The 21,995-nt window shown below is 49.0% G+C and overlaps 4 protein-coding genes across 4 annotated transcripts; 1 reads left to right on the top strand and 3 right to left on the bottom strand.

Moving 5' to 3' along the window:
* Positions 1-7,174: 7,174 nt before the first annotated feature.
* FOXG_19766 (uncharacterized protein) lies at positions 7,175-13,428 on the bottom strand (the record flags this gene model as incomplete). Its single annotated transcript, XM_018400031.1, has 2 exons — positions 7,175-9,570; positions 9,615-13,428. 2 exons carry the CDS (start codon positions 13,426-13,428, stop codon positions 7,175-7,177), a joined length of 6,210 nt encoding a protein of 2,069 aa, XP_018244751.1.
* A 600-nt stretch (positions 13,429-14,028) lies between these two features.
* On the top strand, positions 14,029-15,488 carry FOXG_19765 (uncharacterized protein; the record flags this gene model as incomplete). Its single annotated transcript, XM_018400030.1, has 3 exons — positions 14,029-14,489; positions 14,544-15,271; positions 15,322-15,488. 3 exons carry the CDS (start codon positions 14,029-14,031, stop codon positions 15,486-15,488), a joined length of 1,356 nt encoding a protein of 451 aa, XP_018244750.1.
* Positions 15,489-16,956: 1,468 nt separating this feature from the next.
* On the bottom strand, positions 16,957-18,047 carry FOXG_07370 (uncharacterized protein; the record flags this gene model as incomplete). The annotated part of the gene is made up of 3 exons (XM_018385956.1): positions 16,957-17,605; positions 17,656-17,753; positions 17,799-18,047. The coding sequence occupies 3 exons, from the start codon at positions 18,045-18,047 to the stop codon at positions 16,957-16,959; spliced, it is 996 nt and encodes a 331-aa protein (XP_018244749.1).
* Positions 18,048-20,221: 2,174 nt separating this feature from the next.
* Positions 20,222-20,803, bottom strand: FOXG_19764 (uncharacterized protein; the record flags this gene model as incomplete). Its single annotated transcript, XM_018400029.1, has 1 exon — positions 20,222-20,803. The coding sequence occupies one exon, from the start codon at positions 20,801-20,803 to the stop codon at positions 20,222-20,224; it is 582 nt and encodes a 193-aa protein (XP_018244748.1).
* Positions 20,804-21,995: the final 1,192 nt, after the last annotated feature.

The following is a 21,995-nucleotide window of genomic DNA, read 5'->3' as shown; positions in this document are numbered from 1 at the left end:
CGACAAAGGTAAGATAGCCAGATGAGCCAAATGTATGGTCCGATTCACCTTATTTCGTCTAGCATAATCAACGCTTATTTCAACATAATCACTCCAGAAGTGTTATCATTATTATATCTTATTTTACCATCCTAGATTGCAGAGTAAAATGGTAAAACTAGGACGCTGCAGCAGCAGGCTACCGATAACAAGGTCTGCGCCGTTAATAAACCGTGCATCTACGCCTGACGAAAAAGAAATATGAATTGGTAAATACTTAAGCATTGAGATATTAGGGTCCTTCCTAAAGCCTAGCATATATATAGTAACTTCTAATAGTTAAACTATTACTATTAGTAGATACCAGTAATTACCGTATTAAGTTAGAAAAGGCAGAAAGAAAGTTTGCGCACCGGTAAGGCTTTTTGAGTAGCTATATCTATAACTCCGTTGGAATTCCAAAAAGCATATAGAGCATTTTATGTAGAAGTAGAAACACAGCAGAGATAAACTAGTTCAGTACCTATACTCTAATATATGAAGAGAATTCGGGGCGACTCATTACATTGAATAATAGTCTAGAGACGTAATAAGTCCTACGGAACTCACTGACATACCCGTAGAACTATAAATAATAGGAAAGGCTGCAAGGTATGACATAAGATATAGCTACCCACAAAGCTAAGACGAGTAGCAATATAACTACCGCTATAAAATATAAACTATGTCCTCAATCCAACCTGAGCCTGACAGACACAGTGTAATGCCTTGTGTAAGATCCATCTCGACACGAAAGTTGCGACATGTTGCGCTTTTCAGCTGTCCGTTCTGATATGAGCACGCTCCGCTGGTATGTAGCATGATACGCACAATGGACAGGTATAATGTTGTCTCAGGTACCAATGGATAATGCAACCCGAATGAAATACATGTCCGCACGACAACCGATGGGCAATATCACTATCCGCCATCGCTTCTAAGCATATAACACTATATAACAAGAATGGTCAGTTTCAGAATAGAATTATCTCTTGAGCTTTATTGCTTACCAAATAATATTCCCGTGGGGACAGGAAGAATGCTCCTCTGAGTCAGCTATCTCTATCCCTGTTATTACTTGTGTCAGATATTAAGGTGAATCGTGTATATTTTTATTTTTTTATTTTTTTTTGCTTCTGTCGCAATCGAAGGACTATTGAGACCTTATATCTTTGACTGGTTCCTTCTAGGACTTGAGTCCTAGAAAGTCCTAGATGAAAGTCCTACGATCTAAGTTTAGGGCGTCAAACTTTAATCCTGAACCTTAATCCTGAAGTTGAGGGTGAACCCTCCAACATTCAACAACTTGCTTGTATGTCCGCGGCGGACCTACTGGGTCTAGCCGTTCTACATCACTAATCTCAGATCTCATGCTCCTAACTGAAACGTCGCTTTCAGAATCCTCTTGGATCCGGATCTGATTCTGTCTGATATTATTGCTCAATTCAAGTCTTTTTCATACTTAGCTTGTGCAATAGAGCATCTATACTAATATGAGACCACATACCCCTGTAGGATAAGAAGGGCATAGAAGATAAAAGGGTTATAAAAAACATAATTATGAGGAGTAATTGGATCCATTCCTCCGACTGGATAGATCCGGGCCGCAAGGGTGTGCACCACTCAATTCAATCAACTGAATGGCTCGGTGGCGGTGAGTTGATCTGGTCAACCACTCTCTCCAGTGGCGTTGATCAATTATCCGTCAAATTGAGTTGAATGGACACTGGTTGAAGTCGTTAATCTCCAAGCCGAGCTATTTCACTCCCACTCTCCCATCCCCTTTTCTTCACATCCCACCTCTACCTAGGATCCTTCTTCCGCTCTATCACCACTACCATTCTCAGTAGGAAGTAGTGACACGTCCAGGTCGTCAATCACCCCAGCCCGTAACCACGATCGCAGCACTTGACACATTCCTATAATGTCCGCGTCCAACCGATTTCGTAGTGGCGTCACCATCCGCCCTGCCGCCGCAAACATCCTCTCGCACTCTGCTGACATTGGCTGGATCGTAAGGAAGTCCAGCGCCATTCGTGAAAGACGAGGATACCGACGTTTGCGCTCATGCCAGTATGATATTGGATCTCTAACATCGTTATCTCCATCCTCCCATGACGACTGCCATAATTCGAGCTCGTTAGTACCTTCATTGATGTCGTCAGACAAAGTCGCTTCCTCTTTCACCAAACCGTATCCGAGAACCGGCCGCGTGCGCTCACAGTACGCTTGAAAAGGGTTCTAGTACTTTCGCTGCCGCTTGGCAACCGGTTCGTCGTCCTCGGGACTCCGGACCACCTGCAGGTGACGATAGTTCGATTCCCACACTTCTCGGACCATCTGCTTCGCCTTCATCACCCATTTCATGTTATCCTTCCACTCATTCTCGAAATACCCCCACCGGAAAGCCGGGTGCAGCGCTAAGGCCGTGTAATAGATTGGTGTCTCATCCAGCCTGCTGTAGTACTTGTTGAGTTTTTCCCAACCCAGATTAACATTGATTCGGAAGTGCTCCGCGTCGGGTATCTCAGAAGCAAGCTGCTTATAGTCCTCGAGCACTTCCAACAAGAACTCGAATCCCTGGATAACCTCCCATACATTCCCGTACGAACCAACCCACCCTCCTTTCCGCTTGCGTTGTTGGCCATCGCCTTCCAGAGTCTTCACGGCATCCTCGTAGAATCCAAGAAGCTTAGCTAGGTGTTCCAGGACTACCCAGTCATTGACCGTAAGCTGATTTTCCTCCAAGCAAATCCGGGGCTCCCTTGCAGACTTTCTGAGATTCCCTGTCCTCTTTGATCTGTTGTCCTGCTCCCACTGTTGACGATGCTTCAAGACCAGTTGTTCGATGAATGGTCGAAGAATGATGGCGCGTCTAATCATGTATAGTTGAGAAAGCCACCGGGTATCGTTGTCAATGATCAAATCGACCGGCTGCCTCGCTCTAATCCTGGGGTCCGAGGATAGATCGAATTCGGAGCGTTGTATACTCCGCAGCAAATAAGTAAGTTGGTCCGACCTTCGGACGTCAACCACCAGGTTGTGCAGCTTTCCTACAGGTCCTTTGCGCCGCCAAAGTGTATGCTCTGCCTCAGACAGAGCAGCTTCCCCTGACAACTGCTCTTCGAAAGCCTCGACGTTGTGGCCAAACAGCAGTGCTTTGGCCGAGAGATTTAGCGTATGGCCGAAGCAGCGCCCACGCTTCCTCGACCCGACGAACCCGAGCTCACCACCAATTACCTCCATGGCCTTGTCGTTGCTTTCCGCGTTGTCCAGTGTGAAGTACCCAATCTTATCCTGGATACCATAGGCGTCAAGGACGTCCAGTATTTCGGCCGCAATGTTGTGTCCGAAATGGCGAGTTCTCAATTCCGGTACACCAAGCGCCAGCTTGCGTGGCTGGCTATTCTCATCCCGAAAGAAACAAGCAATCCCGTACAAGCTGTGCCTGTTGCCTAACTTCCATCCGTCAAAGGAGACGTGAATCAGGCCGCATGACTGCTTCAGCGCTGCGACGACCTTATCCTTGTGCATTTCGTAGGCCGAGAGAACTTTGCGGCGGATGGTTGTCCTGGTAATATTGGCATCCGTGATCTTGACAAGTGGGTTAAGGTATTCGAATATCTGGCGTAGTCTTCCTTGCTCACAGACGCTAAATGCGTGGTTTTCCTCGATGATCCATTCGAGTAGGAGGCGCTGGAAATGCTTGCGGTCGAAACCCTTGACCAGACTGTTCGCAATGTCTTGTTCGCGCGGGAGTCGCGTATCGAGCTTCATCACTTCGGCGATGGACCTCTGATCCTTGGCCTTTAATTTCTCGGCTTTTTTCTCAGCGGCTGATTTCGTCTTGTCAGGGGGAGCGCGTATTCCATGGCCCTTGAATAAATGGGCGTTCGCATTCTGGATTCCCATCTCCGCGAAGCTTCTGGGTTTAGGATTCTTATTCTGGATGCAGCGCCTGCAGACCCACCGCCGGCCACCAGAAGAATCCTCAACATCATACCCGAAACCCCATACCCACGATGGCGTATCTCGGACGCGTTGGGACCAAACGTAATCCGGGAAGCAACGCCAGAGGTACTGATGTTCTACTTCTTCATGTGGTGTTTCCTCTTGCAGGCTGGGAGCTGGTGGCGCTAAAGAAGCCACTCACTGCAAGTGTTGAGGAAGATAACACGTCAACGTCGTTCGTGGAGGGCGATGTAGACTCCATTCCTTCTGGTTCACAGCGTCCAGCTGGATCACGGTCGCGGAAGAACGCGATCATGGAGCGCGTCGGCACTGATCCAAAAGGGTAAAAAGCCCGAAGTGATGGGCTAAATCATATTAAGGTTAGTGTAACAGGAAGGGTGGATCGCAAGGACTAAACCTATTCAAGATGCCAAAACCTCCTCAGGAATCATGTCCTAATACCAGCTACCCTAAATCCACCACCTTCAATCCATTCAATCAATGATAACTCAAAATGGATTGATGTTTATGTAATCCGTATTCGATATTGATTGACGTTGAGTTGACGTTGATCGTCAATCCATTCAACATATTGAAATACGTTGAGTTGAGCACACCCTTGGATATCACTTTAGCATATCACAATACGCAAGTCTGGAGTTCTTCTCGGTGCAAGCCATGTCTTCCGCAGCAGATCATCTCTGAAAGCATGTACTTGTCCCGTTCAATATTGTTCACAAGATACCCAGCAGCTGAGAGACCTGCGTAGAGGCCTGAGGCCTGCAACCACCCTTACTTTGAGGCCTTTCTTGCGTAGTCAGGCCACCTGAAAATTTACTACAAGTAGGGGAACCGTCACATATTACCACTAGGTTCATGCGACTGGATATGGAACGTGGACCATACTTTGGGGCTGTGAATCTGATTCCACATGCTTCTCGCCTGACTCTCTTCTATGCAACTCTCGCTTGACTCTGTATGGGTTTAGCAATCATATCCTCAGCAGCTGAAGCATGGTATGTCAATCAATATAAGGCTATTTTATGTTAGTCTGTTATGATCTTGATTGCTAGTATCGAATACTCTCTATTCACGCGCAGTCTCCCGTTTCGGTTGCGAATTCAATAGGTGAGATCAGGCTTGTCAACAAATAAATGAAATCAAATAGATCCAAATAAATCCAAATGTGCCCATATGAATTCAAATTAAATTCAAATCCAGTCGTTCGTATCCGAATCAAATCCAACTAGGGTCAATTTGATTTGGATTTATTTATTGACATGCCTGGGTCGAGGCACACCGTACTTATGGGAGGCCTGGTGTTGTGATAGAGAACCTTCAGTCATATCGAATATAGCATCAATAATGTTTTTTTTGGTATAAACATAGCGACCCATTTTGGAGATATTTTACGCGCGTAACCTACGTAGAGAGTCCTTAACTTTACGAGAGTCGAAGGATGAGAAAGCGAGAAATGCAAAATTTTCAATATCCTAAAACCGCTATGATACACATAAGGTCAGAAGAAAAATGGCCCAAGATAAGACACCACGTAAAAAAATGCCTGGAGGAACTACGAAGTAAGTTCCGAAAGGTTCCTTAAGGGACCGCAAGGTGGCTGCGCCTGGAGGATTCGTCGAGAGACGGAAGAAAAGACTTACTGGCTGGGCTCGGCCAGACCCTACAAAAGCACAGACCACTCTTCCTTCCGTATTGGGCCATCACACGGTGTATCACATAGTGGGTGGCCTTTGCTTTTACTGTACTGCACTAGCTTGAACTTCATGGGTCCAAGCCACACAGCCACAAGAGGCTTGAAATAACGCAAAGCAGCGAACGCAAGCTGAACAGCCATGCGACATTGTCGCCCTATCTAATATTGATTGCTCGATCCTCTTCGCCAAGTATTTCAGATATGTCCTTGATTCTCGCTCGTGCGGACTGCAGATAAGTCGCTGCTTGCAACGGGACAGGTTACTTGTTTATATATTGATGAATCTATCTTGAATATAATATAATATTTGGTAAGCAGGAGTCAATAAATAGAAACTGGTTAAGCCCTTGGGCCCGTAGAAGGGCATGAGGGATGAACAGAAATAAGTAACTTGGAAATATATGAATACTATACTCCTCGAGTTATTCAAGCCAAGCTAGCAGTTCTGTTGAGCTAGGAGGAAGTTGACATCATCGATATCCTTGTGACGGTACATGAGCACGAACGAGGTCGAGTGCGACTTGAGTAAAATGATTGTTTATAAGGAGAGAAAGAGATTCCTAAGGAAAGCTCTGACTTGAGCTATTTACATAATATTCATAAAGTGAGACTATTTATAAGGTATGAAATTTATATGATCGTTCCCCCACAATCCTCTACCCTACATCTTTGCTCACTCAGTAATATAAATCGGCAGTTGAATAACCAACTAGAAAGACCGCTATAAAGTTACAGCGAGAGACTAGCGAGTTACTAGAAGAGAGTGACAGATTAATGAACCTTATTATGTAGGACTACTGAAGTGGGGCGGATTGGACTGGTGCTGTGAAGGGTAGCTAAATGGCTAGGGCCTAAAGAGGCCTAGCTGTGGGGAGCCATTTTTAGCTAAAGAAGATCGGCATCGTCCTCTTCAACAGAGGCCATCTGTCAGACAGACTGATTTTTACCGTGTCAGTTCTTTATTTTTACTGTAAATTTTTACTGTGATGTATCACGTGTTTCCTGTCACCTCCGCCATCCTGGCCTTTCAATAGGATGATAGAATATCTGTTGAGTCTGCTGGTGGCTGGGATGAGGATATTATTTAAGGAACTGCGCTCCTCTCAGATATATATAACTTAGACCTTTCAATATAACCTGCAACCTTTTTATTTTATCAATATTTAAAAGAACGCGGCTAAAGTCGCCAGTTAATTAATTCATTTACTCTTAAACGTCGAGTCACTGATATCGTCGTAGATACCCAGTCACGCAGCAAGGTGTCAACATGTGACCGGGGACCGGGCGGTCTAACAGCTTAAATTACAGCTCTTTGCAATGCTGCGAAATTCATATTATTAGCATGATACTTTAGCAGTCTAGGGCATCAATGAGGTTACATTAATAGTGAGAAAATTATACAATATTTACTAGAACTTGACAAAATCCTATTATGTAGATAGCCACCTTATAGCTTATAAATGCAAATACCAAGATATATACTGATATATACTACGACTCGGACTCATCATCCTCAGATTCACACCAGAGAGAAGTATCGTCTTCCTCGTCGACTTCGGTTACTGAAGTAGACTCTGCTATAGCATCCCAATCCCGAAACCAGCTCTCATGTCTATAGTCATGCTCGAAGCGCAGTCTTGTCTCGCCCCCCAGCCTCTCCAGCTTGTAAACGCCGTCCCTCATTTGTCTGCCCAATACGTTCTTCGGTTCGATAAAATCGCCTCGCGCTGGTCTCCGGAAGAGATACAGCCCCTCCCACCTCTCCGCCCTCGAGAGCTGCACGTATAGGCTCATAAAACTAGGTCTTGTCTCTGAGCTGCTACCATAAACGCCTTTGAGATTAAGAAGGACCTCTGAGAACTGCTTACCCTGGCTTTTCTGGTCTGTCATAGCGAAGGCGGGGGTACATAGGGGTCCTGTTCTATGAGTGACCAACTGAAAGCCTGGCTTGCTCCTTGACCTGGAATTCTTCCCCCGCATAGAATCGGGGATAACTACTGTCTTGCTCTTGATGAGGAGCGTACCTTTCGGGAGTCCGGGTACCGCAAGGTCCGCGATATCGTCCGACTGGAGGAGAACAGCTGCGGGGGGGCCCAGGTGGAGCGTCACATCGCTGGCGAGGGCAATGGTGCCGCAGGCGAGGTCGGGAAAGATGTCAACTGCCTTGAAGGGCGCCCCATTGACCAGCTTCAGCCCAGTAAGCTGGTTCCGGGTCACTACTACCGGCATTCCTTGCGCATAGAAGAACAACCCAGGGGTTGGGAGCTGTGAGTCGTCTCCATAGCGGAGCACGTCGCATAGCTCTTCTACACGCAACCGCTTTCCTGCTTTAGTGTCGTGCTTTGCCACGAAGATCGAGATATGCTTGCTCTGGGCGCGAGCCCACTGCACGATGGCTGCCATGTTCAGGTCCCACCTATCTTGGTTCAGAGGTGTAACCGCCCTCAGTCCATCGGCGAAAGAGGGCTGAGACGCTTGGTTATAGAGGCGACGATATAGCCGTTGGAAGTCCAGCTCGGTCTGCTGTCCATTACGCAGGCGCCGGAGGAAGCCACGCAATCTTGCACAACCAGCAGTGCGGACCTGTTCGCGAAGCATGACGACCGTTGTAAACTGGAGGAACAGTTTATGTGCTGCTACATGCTTTGCCAAGCTCTCCGGTCTCTGTTTGCTGTGCTCTCTGGGCTCTGATAGGAGGAGGCTGGTCTGTCTGACCGGGTCAAACTGGAAGAAGTCGCCAAAGAAGATGACGATTGGGATCCCACCAAAAGGGCGATGCGCGTCATCTCTATACAGCCTCAAGCGGCTGTCTACAGATGCTAGCGTGAGGCCGCCTACCTGGCTGATCTCGTCGACGATCAACATGGTCTTACTCTTCCAACGTAGCTTTTCTTCTTCCGATATATTCCTCGTAATCTCTGTCTTGTCTTCAAATCCAATGTTGCACGCCGAATGGAGGGTCACTCCGCCAATGAGTGCAGCTGCGTTTCCGCTGGCGCCTGTCACGAGCAGCGTGTGAAGGCCGTCTTTCAGCCGAAACATGTCCTTGATAGCGTGTATAACGCGAGACTTTCCCGTGCCTCCTTCACCGCCGACGTATTGGAGGTGCTGCTTGCCCTCCTCTTCCTGGAGCTGAGTGCCGCGCTCGTCGAGGAAGACTGCCGGTAGCAACACCGCCATCGACTGGAGCTTGTTCAAGGTCCACCCCCTCGCCAGACTTACAGCGACGTCGACATGTGACATATAAGGGCCGACTTCGAGACGCATCTGGCCCGCCGGACCAACTCCGTTCGCCAGTGTTTCTTCCGTCTGAGCGGGCCGCCGTGGGACATCTGGCCTTCTATGGGGCCCATCAGCGTGCGCGGAGGACGCATTACTCTCCCTACCCTGGATATTTGCCGTGACGCTGGTGTCTTCTTTCTTCTGTAACTTCAATATCGCATCAATTTCCTCCCTGCTGAGGAGGCCCGTGCCCCGGAAAGGCGCATCTTGAATGTCTTGCAGCATCGTGTAGAACTGTCGGCCCCGCTGGGCGGCAGTGTTGTCGTCCTCTCCCATATCGATTGCCCTCGCCTCTTCATATAAGCATCTCAGCACCGAACTTACGGGCATATCCTTAATCTCGCTCCTCCGGGCTGCGGTTAGGACGCCCAGAAAGGCGTTGTAATACTCTTGTGAATCAGTGTTCTCTTCATCTGCCCTGGTGCCATCCTCCTCCTCCCTTTGATCGCCAAAGGCATGCGCATCCACGATCTCTTCAAAGTCCTGGTCTAGACCTTGAATCTTACGGTCGGCCCGAGCGTCTTCTACAGAAACGCGCAATAGAGTGATGTTATGGACGTAGGAGCGAACTCGGTCGCTTAGCTGTTCCTGGAACCTTCGTCGAACTCGTCCGTAAGACGACCATCAAACACAGGCACCGCCATTTTACCTGGAGTTCGAAGGCATTGGACCCAGCCTTTACAGACTGTTGCTGTTGGTGGAAAAGGAATGGGTGTCGTACCTCTCCAGTGGTAGCGTTCCTTCTTCAAGACCACAAAGGACATATAGTCGTAGAAGCAAAGTTCTTGGAGAATTGGGCCCCGGTGTTTGTAAGCTTCCAAATAGGGCAACTTAAAGCCGTCTGTTTGAAAATAGATGTTGTCTGGTTGCGGGTCTCGACCAAGTGCCAACAGTGCTTCCTTTAAACCCGGCCACTGTTTGGCACAGGCCCAGTACAAGGAATTGATATGCACCCAGGTCCAAGCAGGAACATTTGTGAAGTCGGTCCCGAAGCCCAGCAGATAGCCAAGCACCTCAGGCTGTGAGAGCTCTCTGCTCGTGAAAATCCGGTTTGCGATGCGTAGTAAAAACGATTTAGTTTCATCTCCTATCGTCGACGTCGACGTCGATGCCAACGTCGTGCCTTGATTGCCTGGTCCCCCTTGCTGTTGCCGGGCCAGGTCCAATAACTCTGCGGCAAGGGCGAGCCGCTTCCACATAGGAGCGTTAAGCTTCGTAGTATAGTTGCAGATGTAGTGTATGAGTGCCAGCCCTTTTTTTCGCGTAAGAATCATTGATACATCATGGTTGTGCCGTAGCCCTATGGCCATGCTCTGGTTATACTGATTGACCATATGATGATCTCTCTTCACTTCGAGCAGGCCGTCGTCTGTAAAGCCGGTCTCCAGCACAAGTCTCCAAGGAGCCCGGAAACGGCATAGCTGCGTTCTACACTTTGCCAGGCCCGCCTTCAAAACTTCCTTAATAGAGTACTTGACACACGTAGCAGTATGGTGGTGGACCTGGCAGCGAGATGCAATAAAGTTGGCCTCACGCTTAAACGCCCTCGATAACCACTCCGCGTCGTGTATCAGCTCAGGCTCGACTACAGTAGTCTTCTTGCCGCACTCTACCACCTCCTTCGCCAAGGCCTCGTTCAGGGTCGCAGTAAATATATCGTCTACGAAGCTCTTGACCTTCGACCGGTATTCTCCCTCATCAGGATCGGCCATGTGGCGGACGAGATCCGATAGGGCCAGGTTGCCATGTAACCATAGGAGGCCGTGTAGGTGAAGAGCCCCGCGGTCGTTGGTCTCTACGGTTGCATAATAATGGCTCACGTTCCCATAAACAGACGGTCGCCCGACGCGAACGTAATGCTCGAAAAAAAGAGAGATCTCGCGGAAGAAGAAGAGCGTTGAGCTGAGAGGGTCGTGGACCGAGAGGGTTGTCACCTGCAGCGATGTGCTTAGAGCACGAAGCAACGCTCTAGCGGCCTCATCATCCCGTCCCCTATGCGCCGCGAGCTTCAGCTTCACCGGGTTGTTGATATCATTGGGATTTAGGGTAAACCAGATGGCTGTGAGGCTAAATGCCACTATCATCGACCATATCTTCTTCCGCATTGATAGGCGGCTCTCATTTGATAAAGGATGCCGGCTACCGTAGAGCGAGAGTTCCTTCATAAGTGCGATAACGTCCCTGTCTGTGGTCTTTCCCATCTCAAACATCTCCTTTTGTGCTTCGCGCAAGCGCTCGGGCGTCAGCCTCTGGTGTATTCCCTCGACACGCCGAAACGCCGACCGCTTCAGGCGGCCCTGGGCAATCCACCGGTTCCGAGACCTGACCATCATATTGAATACAAGGAAGGAGAAGGCAGGGTGTTGGGCGCAATGCCCGCCGTGCCGCTGCAGAACGACTTTGGCCCAAGACTCCAGGGTCATATCTCGTATCAGGGGATTTGCTGGATCTCCCACCTCGTTCCGGTCCGCCGCTCGTGGTCCGCCGTGGCCATAAGGGAAGCAGGTAGGGAAGGTTTTTGGGAAATAGTCTGGAGAAAAGCCGTCCGCGAACTCGCGACCATGTGATACCCGGATGAACGGACGACCTGAGGAGCCATGAACCTGCATCGACGGGGCCTCGCCTGCAACACCTTCGTACCTATCGTCGAATTGGCGCTCTGCCTGCAGGGCTATACTGATGAAATCTAGCTTGTCCTGCTCTGCGAAGGCAGCCTGCTCGTCGATCGGGAACATCGCCGAGGAGCGCAGCTCAAACGCCCGCTCTGACGTTTCCTCGGCCGTCGCCTCCTCCAAGCTAGGGGGTTGCTGTACGCCATGCGGCGCAGGCTCAGATTGTCCAGGGTTACACTTAGACTTTTCTGCCAGCTCTATCGCAATGTCCTCGACCGATGACGATTGACCAGGAGTGTCCTGCCCTCGATCAGTTGGAGGCACGATCTGTGCTGTCCGTATAAGCTCTTCTGCAGTCTCTTCTTCCCTCACCATGCGTTGGTAGGCCTGTGTTGGCACATCGCTGCCGCCTTCAAAATCCCAACTTTCCATCTCCTCTTCATTGATCACAATGTCGACGTAAAGAGGGTTGTTTGCTCGCAGCCACTGTAACGTTGTGCGGATGGCACCAGGTCGAACGCTGAGCAGTTTACTCACATCTCGAGGCGTGGGCCGCTCTAAGCCGGTCCAAATCACATGCACCTGCTCCAGTGTCGACACAAGTGGGTGCGGCAGGATTGTGGCAGCCAAAGACTCCACGTCGTTGGGGAACACCGTGATGTGACCCGCGACGTGCTTCCGATATGTCGGGCCGGTTAGCTGGCCACGTTGGATGTTAAACTTAGTGATGAACCCATATGCCACATTGAAAGAGATCAGCTTCTCCTCGAGAGGGGTAAGGTCTTTCAGCTCCTTTGGATACCGATGCTCGCAGCCGATGAGCATCGTGCTCCCCATGCATGCCTCCGGGACTCTGCCTCGGTCGAAAGCCGCTCGACAGGAAAAGCATATCGGCACTACAGTCTCGCCATCTCCCTCCGGGAAGCATCTCTTACACGCCAGTAAGTTGGTCATCGCTGAACGAATCTCGTCAGGCAACGCCCTTTCCCAGTCGACATGATCTAGGTCCCGTGGCTTCTTCTGTAGATAGCAAACCGAGCATACTGCTATCTCCATGCTGCCTTCATCGTGGAAGGCTTTCAGAAAGGACTGGACTGTGTCGATCTTACGATTTGCAGGCACAGGGTTGCACCAGTCACGGCGATTCGAGGCCGCTTGCTTCTCTTGGAAGGATTGCTCTACTGGTTGCATCAGCCTGCGTAGCGCTTCTTTGTGCCGCATAATCATCTCCATGGACATCAGGTCAGGAGGAGCTGCCTGTTGGGCCGGTATGGTACCCGAAGGTCCATCTTGCCGTGGCTGACGACGTCTTTGGTTATTATCAGTCTTCGCGCGCTTAAGAGACCTCGGGTGCCCCAAGAAGGATTCATACTCCGGGTTTGGTAAATCCAGCTCCTGTCTCGCCTCCCTAGCTCGTCGACGGCGCTTTCTCGTGCGCGACGCCAGCTCCTCTCGACGTCGAGCCTCCTCCTCTTGACGCCGACGGTGTCTCTCCAGCCACTGTCTTCTCTCTTCAGCTTGTGGGTGGCGTTCTCTTTCTAGTTCCTGCTGTCGTATCCTCTCCTCTTGTTGGCGGCGGCGTTCTTCTTCCCGCTGCCGAATTATCTCCGCTCGTTTCTCCACTCGTTGGCGGCGGCGCTCTTCCTCCTGCACCCACCTCACTGTCTGCTGCTGATATCTTATCGCCTCCCGCTCGCGTCGCCTTTGCTCTTGCAGCCGCTGCCGCGCTGCTTCCCGTATGGCCCGACTCTCGTCACTTTGAGGTCCTGTTCTCGTCTGCTGCTGCTGACTAGGCAGTTGTGTCTGTGGTGGAGTGGGTAGGAAAGAAGAATAATCATGTGATTCAGCCATGCTGAAGTACTTATCGAGGTTCCTATTCAAATATTGCCGTATAGCGATATATGACGTTGGTAAGCCCTTTGTTGGTGACTCTATAGGTTTCTTAAAACTGACTCTTTCTCTGGATAGGAGAAGCATGCGAGGAGGCCTAGAAGAGCAGAGCGACAGACCCATAGCATGGATCCCCTTTCCAAACCCATCTTACGTAGGGTTACAAGCTCCAATCACTGTTATCACATTTACAGCTATCTGTTGTTTCTGCCGAGATCTCCCTCAAACTTTATCACTTCTGCCGATGCCTCAGATTATTACCCCCTCATTAACCCCTCTTTACAACCCAGGATATCCTAGCTTTCAGGTGCAACACACTACTAAGTCTGTCAACTGATACTTTGTGGCAATATACCGTACGGGCTATACTTCAGAACCTAGCTTAGTGTAGCAGTATGCTACATTGACGTCAGGGTCAGAGCATTACTAAAATCAGTATATATCTACATAGCAAGCCACCATTTTTCAAAGAGGGGGACTTAACACCCTCATCTCCTTTGCCCTTATCTCTCCTAAACTTATTTCACTTATGATACTGCATATAATTCTATTGCCACTAATATGACGACTTCCTCGGCCTCTGTCATTTGCCCGATACCTCCATTGCCAAATAAGCGTGGGCAGGGAGCGATCGGTGCGGATCTCATCATCACCTACCATTCCGACCTAGCCCAGTGCGAAATCCTCCCAGCTGGCTCACGCTATACGAATGCAGGGAACTTCAAGGCTGGGACCTTCCTGCCTTTTATTCAGCCTGCATTCATTCTCGACCTCTATCCGTGCCTCCTCAGTCCTGAAGATGGCGAGATCTCAGGACTTCCTTTGCTACTCTCCATGTTTAACGCCGGAGCAAGAACAGCGACCTTGGAGGAGGACTGGGAGGGGAAATGGTTCACTATAGTCGCCCGAATTTTTCCAAACAAACTTACCTTCCATGGCGTAAGTTTGGATGGATGGGAGACAGAAGAAACTGAATCTGTGCAGGTTGCGCTGGCACTACCGCGTGATGGCGGCTTGACTCCGTACGTCCTCTCACGTCGTATTCATACCAGTTATCGATGCTTACAACCCCACAGTATTGTCCCTCGACTCCTCGATGGTAGCGATGAAAGTGCCCCCTGGCCAAACTCTTCAGCACATATATCCCTTGCCGGCCCTGTCGATCTAGATACCTTCCATATCAAGGAGGATGTCTGGCCAGAGCCACTGAGCAAGACTTCGGTGTTCATAAAGCTAGGTTCTTACTTAGTGCCAGAAAACGACCGCCCTCCTCACAAAGGCGTACACGTATGCCACGTCCTCCTCCTCTTCCCCGTAGAGCAACAACCATGGCATTCTCTACTCGGGTGGATGCGACAAGCTGTGAACCCCTTTCCTAAAGGGTCGTGGATTGTATGCAGCGGTCGCGTCTTGGGGGTCCTTAACCGCGACCTTATCCAAGGCCCTCAAGTCGTCGATTCCACCGTCCGGATCTTAGTAATTCTCCCCGACGATTGGGAATTCGTTCGACAGAGTACCCTGTCTACACATAATACATACATGCCCACATCGTCGAATCCTGTCAATGAGTCGCCTACGCCACCACGACCAGCTGGCCCTGGGGGCGTTGCAAGCAGAAACCCATTCTCGTCTCCAATCCGCGGTCAAAAGCAGTCTCCGCAAAGGAAAGCTGCTTCCCCGACACTGCCATCAAAGCAGTCAGATTGCGAGGCGACCAAACCACCAGCCTGCCCTAGAGGAAAGCATACACCACTGACTCCAACCACAATTGACGTTAATCCAGTGCTTCCAATTCCAAGTTCGGGTATGGCTTGTCCCTTCTAAACCTCTTCCTTGAGCTAACTGGCGATTCAGATAGCGATTGTACGGAAAATGGTTCAGACACAAAGCAAATGTTGGATGACCAACTCGATCCTACTTCCCCTACTCCCACACGTAAGAGGAAGCAACAAAGCACTCCTGAGCCAATACGAAGCAAGAGAACCACAGCAAGAAAAAGGAGGGCACAGTTATATGACTAGATTGCCGGTATTGACTAAAAACATAACCTTTCTGTGATGGTCGGGTCTAACCTATATCTACAGTAGGTCCCAGACTTAGGAGTGTATAATCTAATGGATTATGACGTTATATTAAGCATTATAAGTCATGATGTAGTAATAGTAAAATTGTACATTGATAGCTGTCACACTATCTATCTAGGAAAGTGCTAAATGAATGTCTTATATACTAAGTGCGTTACACTGGACTTACTACTGAAGAGTGAAAATGAGTGTATATATATCTATGGTTCTCGACTGGATTGGAGGGGGTGCCATAGGAATCGCTGATGATTCCCATGAATCACTGGTGATCCGTTGGAGTGGTGCTCCGATCCGCTGAAGTCGCGCGCAACAGCTTTGACAGTTCCCGTTAAAAATGGGGCCCAGGGTTCTGCCACGGGTGACCGCCTGGTCTCGACCCAGGTCATCGTAACACCTTAAATCTGTTGGACATTACGTGTATTCGGTTCATTGATGTGAATTGGTGTGTATTCATGTTGTGTTTTGTTGAAATCTGCCCCTTAGAGGTTTTACCATTTCGGCTGTAATCTTAAAGTATCCCTGCTTGCACGTGAGGCCCCAGCACCTATTCAACAAAATCCACCATCTTACTGATAATACCTACAAGCAGCCCTTCTTCACCAGCTTCATCACGCTAGCACAGTTCCTCCAGGCTTCCTTTGGCGGGCCGCTTGCCGGACCGGTCCCTCCTGTAATACAATACAGTTTTTTCTTTCGCGAATGGCTTCATTATGCTAAAATACGGTGCAAATAAAATGGTAGGATTTGTATGGAGCGGTGATTTTTTGTGCTATGCTTTAAGTGGCGGGGAATGGTAGTAAGGGGACGGTTGGGGAAGGGATTGTGGGAGTACCGATACTTCTGTACAGGAGGATGCCATTAATACCGGAAAGTACAACTACCTCCCCTAATCTTACCAGCGGCCTTGGCATCTATCAACACGTCGTCTAAGTACCGGACCTCCCGGCAGATCGCTAGATGACCCGCATGTCATTCGGTAGATGGATAGATATAGATTTACAACTATCTACATCTACATTTCATCTACATTGGTAGATAGATTCACCAGCCTGGTCACCTCCCTAGCTCACAGATAGTTAATAGTCAAACCGTCATTACGAGAAGCCTCAACTTACTAATTCTGTCTTGGATCCACGTGCGTAGACATCTCACAAGGGCCTGAAGATCAAAAATACCACAAATCACCAAAATTCGGGCCCCGTGGATGTCGCACACGTTAGGGGCCGACTAAGCTAGCTTAGTTGGCTCCCCGGGCTTGCCCCGCATGAGCCAACGGATAATACTACAGAGTCGAGAGTCGTTAGGGTTCATGACCGCATAGATTCGTCGCCGTAGCCAGAATATATCATGGGCTCACCCACGCCTAGCATCACTTCTGAATTGGGACATGAGAGGGCTTGAGGCTTCATGGTGCCGAATTCTGATTCCCATGACCCTGATTCAACAGATCCATGTTCGTCATCATGTCGTTTCGTCGTTGTAAGAATTGTATGGTGAGGTCGCTATGCTGGGGCTGGGCGATAGACCAAGCGGGGAAGTTGCTCATCGCGGGGGCTCGCGAGGGGAATAGAGTCGAAGCGCCAATCACGGGTGGTTGAGGAGCAAAATCGCAATCGACGCTGCTTGTGAAGCCCTGTGGTAAGAGGGTCAAGGCATCAGTGTTACAAACGCCGGCCTTTCGGTAATCGTGCTCAATGTCGGAGTGATTGAGCTCCGATGATGACGCTCCCTCGGTTCGGTTGCACGCGGAAGAATTCGCGTCCTTGATAATCTCCGTTTGAGGTTTGTATTTCTTTCGTCGATCGTTGTGCTCTCGCACTAGCTTAGCTGTTCGGGCTTCATCCTTAGGGAATACTGAGTGCACGGGAAGGTCGACATCTTTGTTCAGGCGGATGCAGCCGAGCTTCTGGACGATGTTGTGGATCACGGGTTGGCCGCGGTCATCGAGTTCGGGCTCACCCAAGTCCCAGGATTGGTTATTTCGGACCATGGAGTAAAGCTCATGGACGGTAGTAATGAGAGCGTATTGTGTGTTCTCGAGAACCTCGGCGTAACTGTAGCATATAAGTAAAATGGGGAACACTATGAACTTTTGCATACGTACCTGCTAGGCACCTGCTTGTTTTTCGTCTTCTTTCGTACACCAGCGGTGCAAACTAGGCTGTCGTCCTTGCATCGCCTGCATGGGAACTCACCGTCACACTTAACTCCGTGTTAATAAAGGTAGGGGGTTGAGAAGGTAAGTACCAGAAAACATGCCTTAGTCTTCTTCATTCGACATCGTTCACAAGCCTTCCACACACGCTTATTCCGACCGTCCATGCCAGTTTTATGTGGGATATGGTCGTGGCGGTGAATTGTGGCAGCGCTTGAGCTGGCTCGCTTGGAGGGGCGCTGCATAGGCTTGACCGACTTGGTACTTGATGATATACTCTTTCGCGAGAGGGTTGATTTATGGTCCTCGACAAGAGGGGAAGTCGGGCTACCTGTCCCCATTGTAGCTTTTGTGCCTATTATATGCGAAACAGGCTGAGGCGACATATCATCCAGGCGAAGGGCTGTGAATGGATTGGGTGATGGGTTGTATGTAAGCTAGGGAGAGAACCCATCATCTGGGACAGGAGTGGATGGATGGACGGATGGGTGGATATGTAAGAGAATATTGAGAACTGAAATGGAAGAATGTCACGTTGTGTATTTTACATAATGGGGCGTGCGATCGCTATAGCAGTGATACACCAGTGGGACCCAGCATAAAGATGTATATGGGACTTGGAGCGGGGAAGCAACTCAACCTCGAATATATACACATTCAATGAGACACATCAGAGAATCAGGGTTCGTAACATAAAAAAAGAGGGGGGGAAAAGAAGGGTTTGAGGAGCTTAATAATAATAGCCCGTCGAAACCAAGGTTGGATCTCGTGTGACTAGTGGCTTAACTAACAAGTCATGAACGTTATACACACGGCTAGACCGGACTCTTTCGGTACCTTCAAAGATCATCAAACTTATCTCACACCACTGTATGAACCCACTTGGATGCAGAGATGGAGGTAGACGGAGGGGAGTGGGCGGATACACACATGAACAACACACACACCAATTAATGGAAAAATTATCCGTATACGATGTGGCACAAGCTGCCAGTACATATCTATTAACACCATCTCTACACAACTCGATTACATTTTTCTTAAGTCATGAGTGGGAAGATGTTGTAGTTTCCACAGCTTACCTAGCATCGAAGTGGAGCACATGCCGTGCATAAAGCTTTTTTCCCCTTCATCAATGCAATGGGTTGATGGACCTGATTCGACCGTATCTCGTGTTCGTACTGACCGGAATGCTATGTTGTGACAAGCAGCTAAGCAAAGACGTAAGCAGTGTTCGTCTCCAAGCTTTGTGACTGTACTTCTTAGTTTGAGGCTTTGTGAATCTAGTTACAATGTCGTATGCGAGTCATTTTTCGCAACTGACTTGGTCAATCACGATTGAGACAGGCGTCTAAGATGTTAGTGCGAGTGTAGCTATTAAATCACTTATGTGATTGGTCGAGGCTAGACTTCAGTGCGGGGTAGAGGCAGCCAATAACACTGCACAATCCGGAAAGACCCGAGATATACGCAATTAGAATGTGATTAGTTAGGTGTTTCGCAGGGCGGTCTTCCATCTTTCCACTGCAGCATCAGATCATTATTGACTTTAGCTAATTTAGCGGCTTCGTCTCTGTTGCGACGGAACGATACATGGGGTCAGGCGTCTTTTTCCACACAGCCATCCACATAAACCAGCCCAACGTCCCGCCCCAGGTGGAGAATGCCGAGCCCAGATATAAAAGACAAACGTCAAGCTCTCGCGTACCTTGCCCGCCCATAACTTCAAATCGCCGCAAGACGGAAGCACATATCCAGCTAGAGAACTGCACCCTGAAGAATGCCGAACACCGAGCCGAATATTCAGAAAAGCGAAGACACGACTTCCCAGCAGAAAGAACTCCCGGGTGACACGGCACAGAATGAAGTCCGTCTCGATCCGTGGCAACGGTGGTCGCCTGCCCCGTGCTGGTGGTGGCAGAACCCTCTTTCGGCTCCGGGAGACAACGTTCCGACTGCAAGGGTCGGCGCTCCCTCATCGGCTGCTCCCATCGGCATAGGGCTACCGCCCCTTGGGTGCCCCTGGCTTGTGAGTCACTGCCCTGGCTGCGGGCAGGGATACCATGGTTGGCCAGCTTGTAGGGCCCCGTATCCTGCACCGGGATGTGGATGGGGTTGTGGGGCGAATTGGCCACGCCGCGTATGCCATCATTGCGGTAGCCATCATTGACGAGACGGAGTTGACTATGCGAAAGTTGGGAAAAGAGAAGTTTTTTTTTTTTTTTTTTTCATTTTTTTTTTCAGGACCATGTAATATACTTGTTGAATATTCGCTTACCCAAGCCCTGATGGTTTCCCTCATTTGTACACAATGAATTGAGACTGATACTGTTGATGCATAACTACAAGTTGCTGGCCCACGTCTGCCGTGAATATAAAGGGCTCTTTAGTATCTGGCATTTTCCAGCCACCGCGATAAAACCAGATGCCTGGCAGTCAAGACTAGCCTCCCAGTTCCATGGGTTTGTTCCAGCGCGCGAGGGGCGACTCGATATGTCTTCGAGACCTGACTGTGTTACTCTTTGCGACGGTTGACTACGATCACCTTCTGGTATTTCCCTCTGCCTTCTTTCCTATCTTTAGCTTCGAGGACCGCTGTTAGTAAAAGAGCAGCCAGCGTCGACGCCTGTGCAACAACTCGAGCCTGGACAAGTTTCCTGGCGCCCCTGGTTGAATGGTCCCGTCTCATATTCGTGAGAGCGACCGCCATCGTGATAGCCCATGTTCCTCCAAGAACTTGAAATCGATGATCATACAGCCAATCTTTTGCTCGCTGTCCCGGAGACTCTTCAGCATAAATTCTTTTGACCTGCTGTTCGGCCTCGTCTTCGTATCTCCTCAGTTCAGGGTGCAGGTATGATTGAAAGGCATGAGATGCTCGGTTTGCGCCAATGCTGATAGTGAGCATTCCGGGGTAGATGCAAGTGGTGCTCTTGACGTAGAGGGGTAATTGTCTGAACGGGGAATAGAAACGATGTAGACCTGTTGCCAATGCAATGCCGAATGCGAGGCCAGAAACGCCGGTTTTGATCCCTTCCCGCAAAATGGAGCGGTAATACTGGTCCTCTTCGTCCTGTGCAATCACTTTGGTATGCATTTTCTCTGGAACGTGGGAGGTTAAAGATATGGATATACCGAGAGACCGGAGAAGGCTGAGAGATCTGAACGGAATAGAGATGCAGGCCACAGCATTCCTTTCCCCTGGATCGATGATGACATGGAAATAAAGCTCGATCAAAAATGAACCGATCGCGTTAATAGAGAGATATAAAATTGGGGGTGTGATGCTCATCATCACAGGAAGCTTAATATGACTCTAACTACCACGAGAAAGGTGATACTGTTGTTTTGAAAGCTTATATCCGCTCCAAGTGCATCATGCATCAGCCACGATCATATGATCAGGTGAATCACAACCACGTCATAATGAATATAAAAGCCTAATTATCCATTATTATTCCTCATCATCGCATGCAAATCATCGATAGTATGCTGGGAGAGAATATGATTCGTGTTTTTGTGAATGATTATGAACTTTCTTAATGCGGTAAGACGGAATAATTATAACATCAGATTGTGCTTCGCTCCTCCCAATAGCAATCACTCGCCTCGTATCAGCTCATCGCACGGTGTTCAATAGCATCATTTACCTCGGTAAATCCGAAGTGTAGCCACAAATCACTGAGTTTTGGCTTGGGTTTATGAGCACCATCGCAATTGAAAACCACAACCAAAATCTCAGACATTCTGATACAGATTAATCTCGTCAGGCGTTTGGTCTTATGACAGAGACAGGCTAAGAGACCGACATAAAAATCCATAAAGGCACAATTGCGGAGCTGTTGAACTCGAAAGAAATCTTTCGATATATTTGTAAATGATACAAGGCGCCAACAAGTCACTCGCCCCACATCCCATAGATAATACAGCTAGTACAAGCGGGGTACGAGAGGTTCGTTCAAGGAAGCATTTACTAGCAAATCACATACAAATCATTATTTATTAAAACTATGACTTCCCAAGTAATTCCATCAAACACAAGATAGCTATTACTTCGATAACTATAGCTTCCACACACTCTCAGCGAGGGGCTGAAGATCCCATCGGAGTGCCAGTTTCCCCGGCGGAAGAAGCCGGCCACAACTTCGTGCCTTAACATAGAATATCGTGATTTTCATATCAACCCTCTGCCCCAGGAACCACTTGAAATCTTCCAGCTTTTTATGCCTATTTCTACCCTTCAGTATAACGAGGTAAGAGCTATTCTTACAGTGGACGGCCTTGTACGT

This window comes from Fusarium oxysporum, chromosome 6 (genome assembly GCF_000149955.1).
Source record: "Fusarium oxysporum f. sp. lycopersici 4287 chromosome 6, whole genome shotgun sequence".
Taxonomy (NCBI): Eukaryota; Fungi; Ascomycota; class Sordariomycetes; order Hypocreales; family Nectriaceae; genus Fusarium; species Fusarium oxysporum.
The sequence above is the reverse complement of the archived record's forward strand: the minus strand, read 5'-3'. Positions and strand labels throughout refer to the sequence as shown.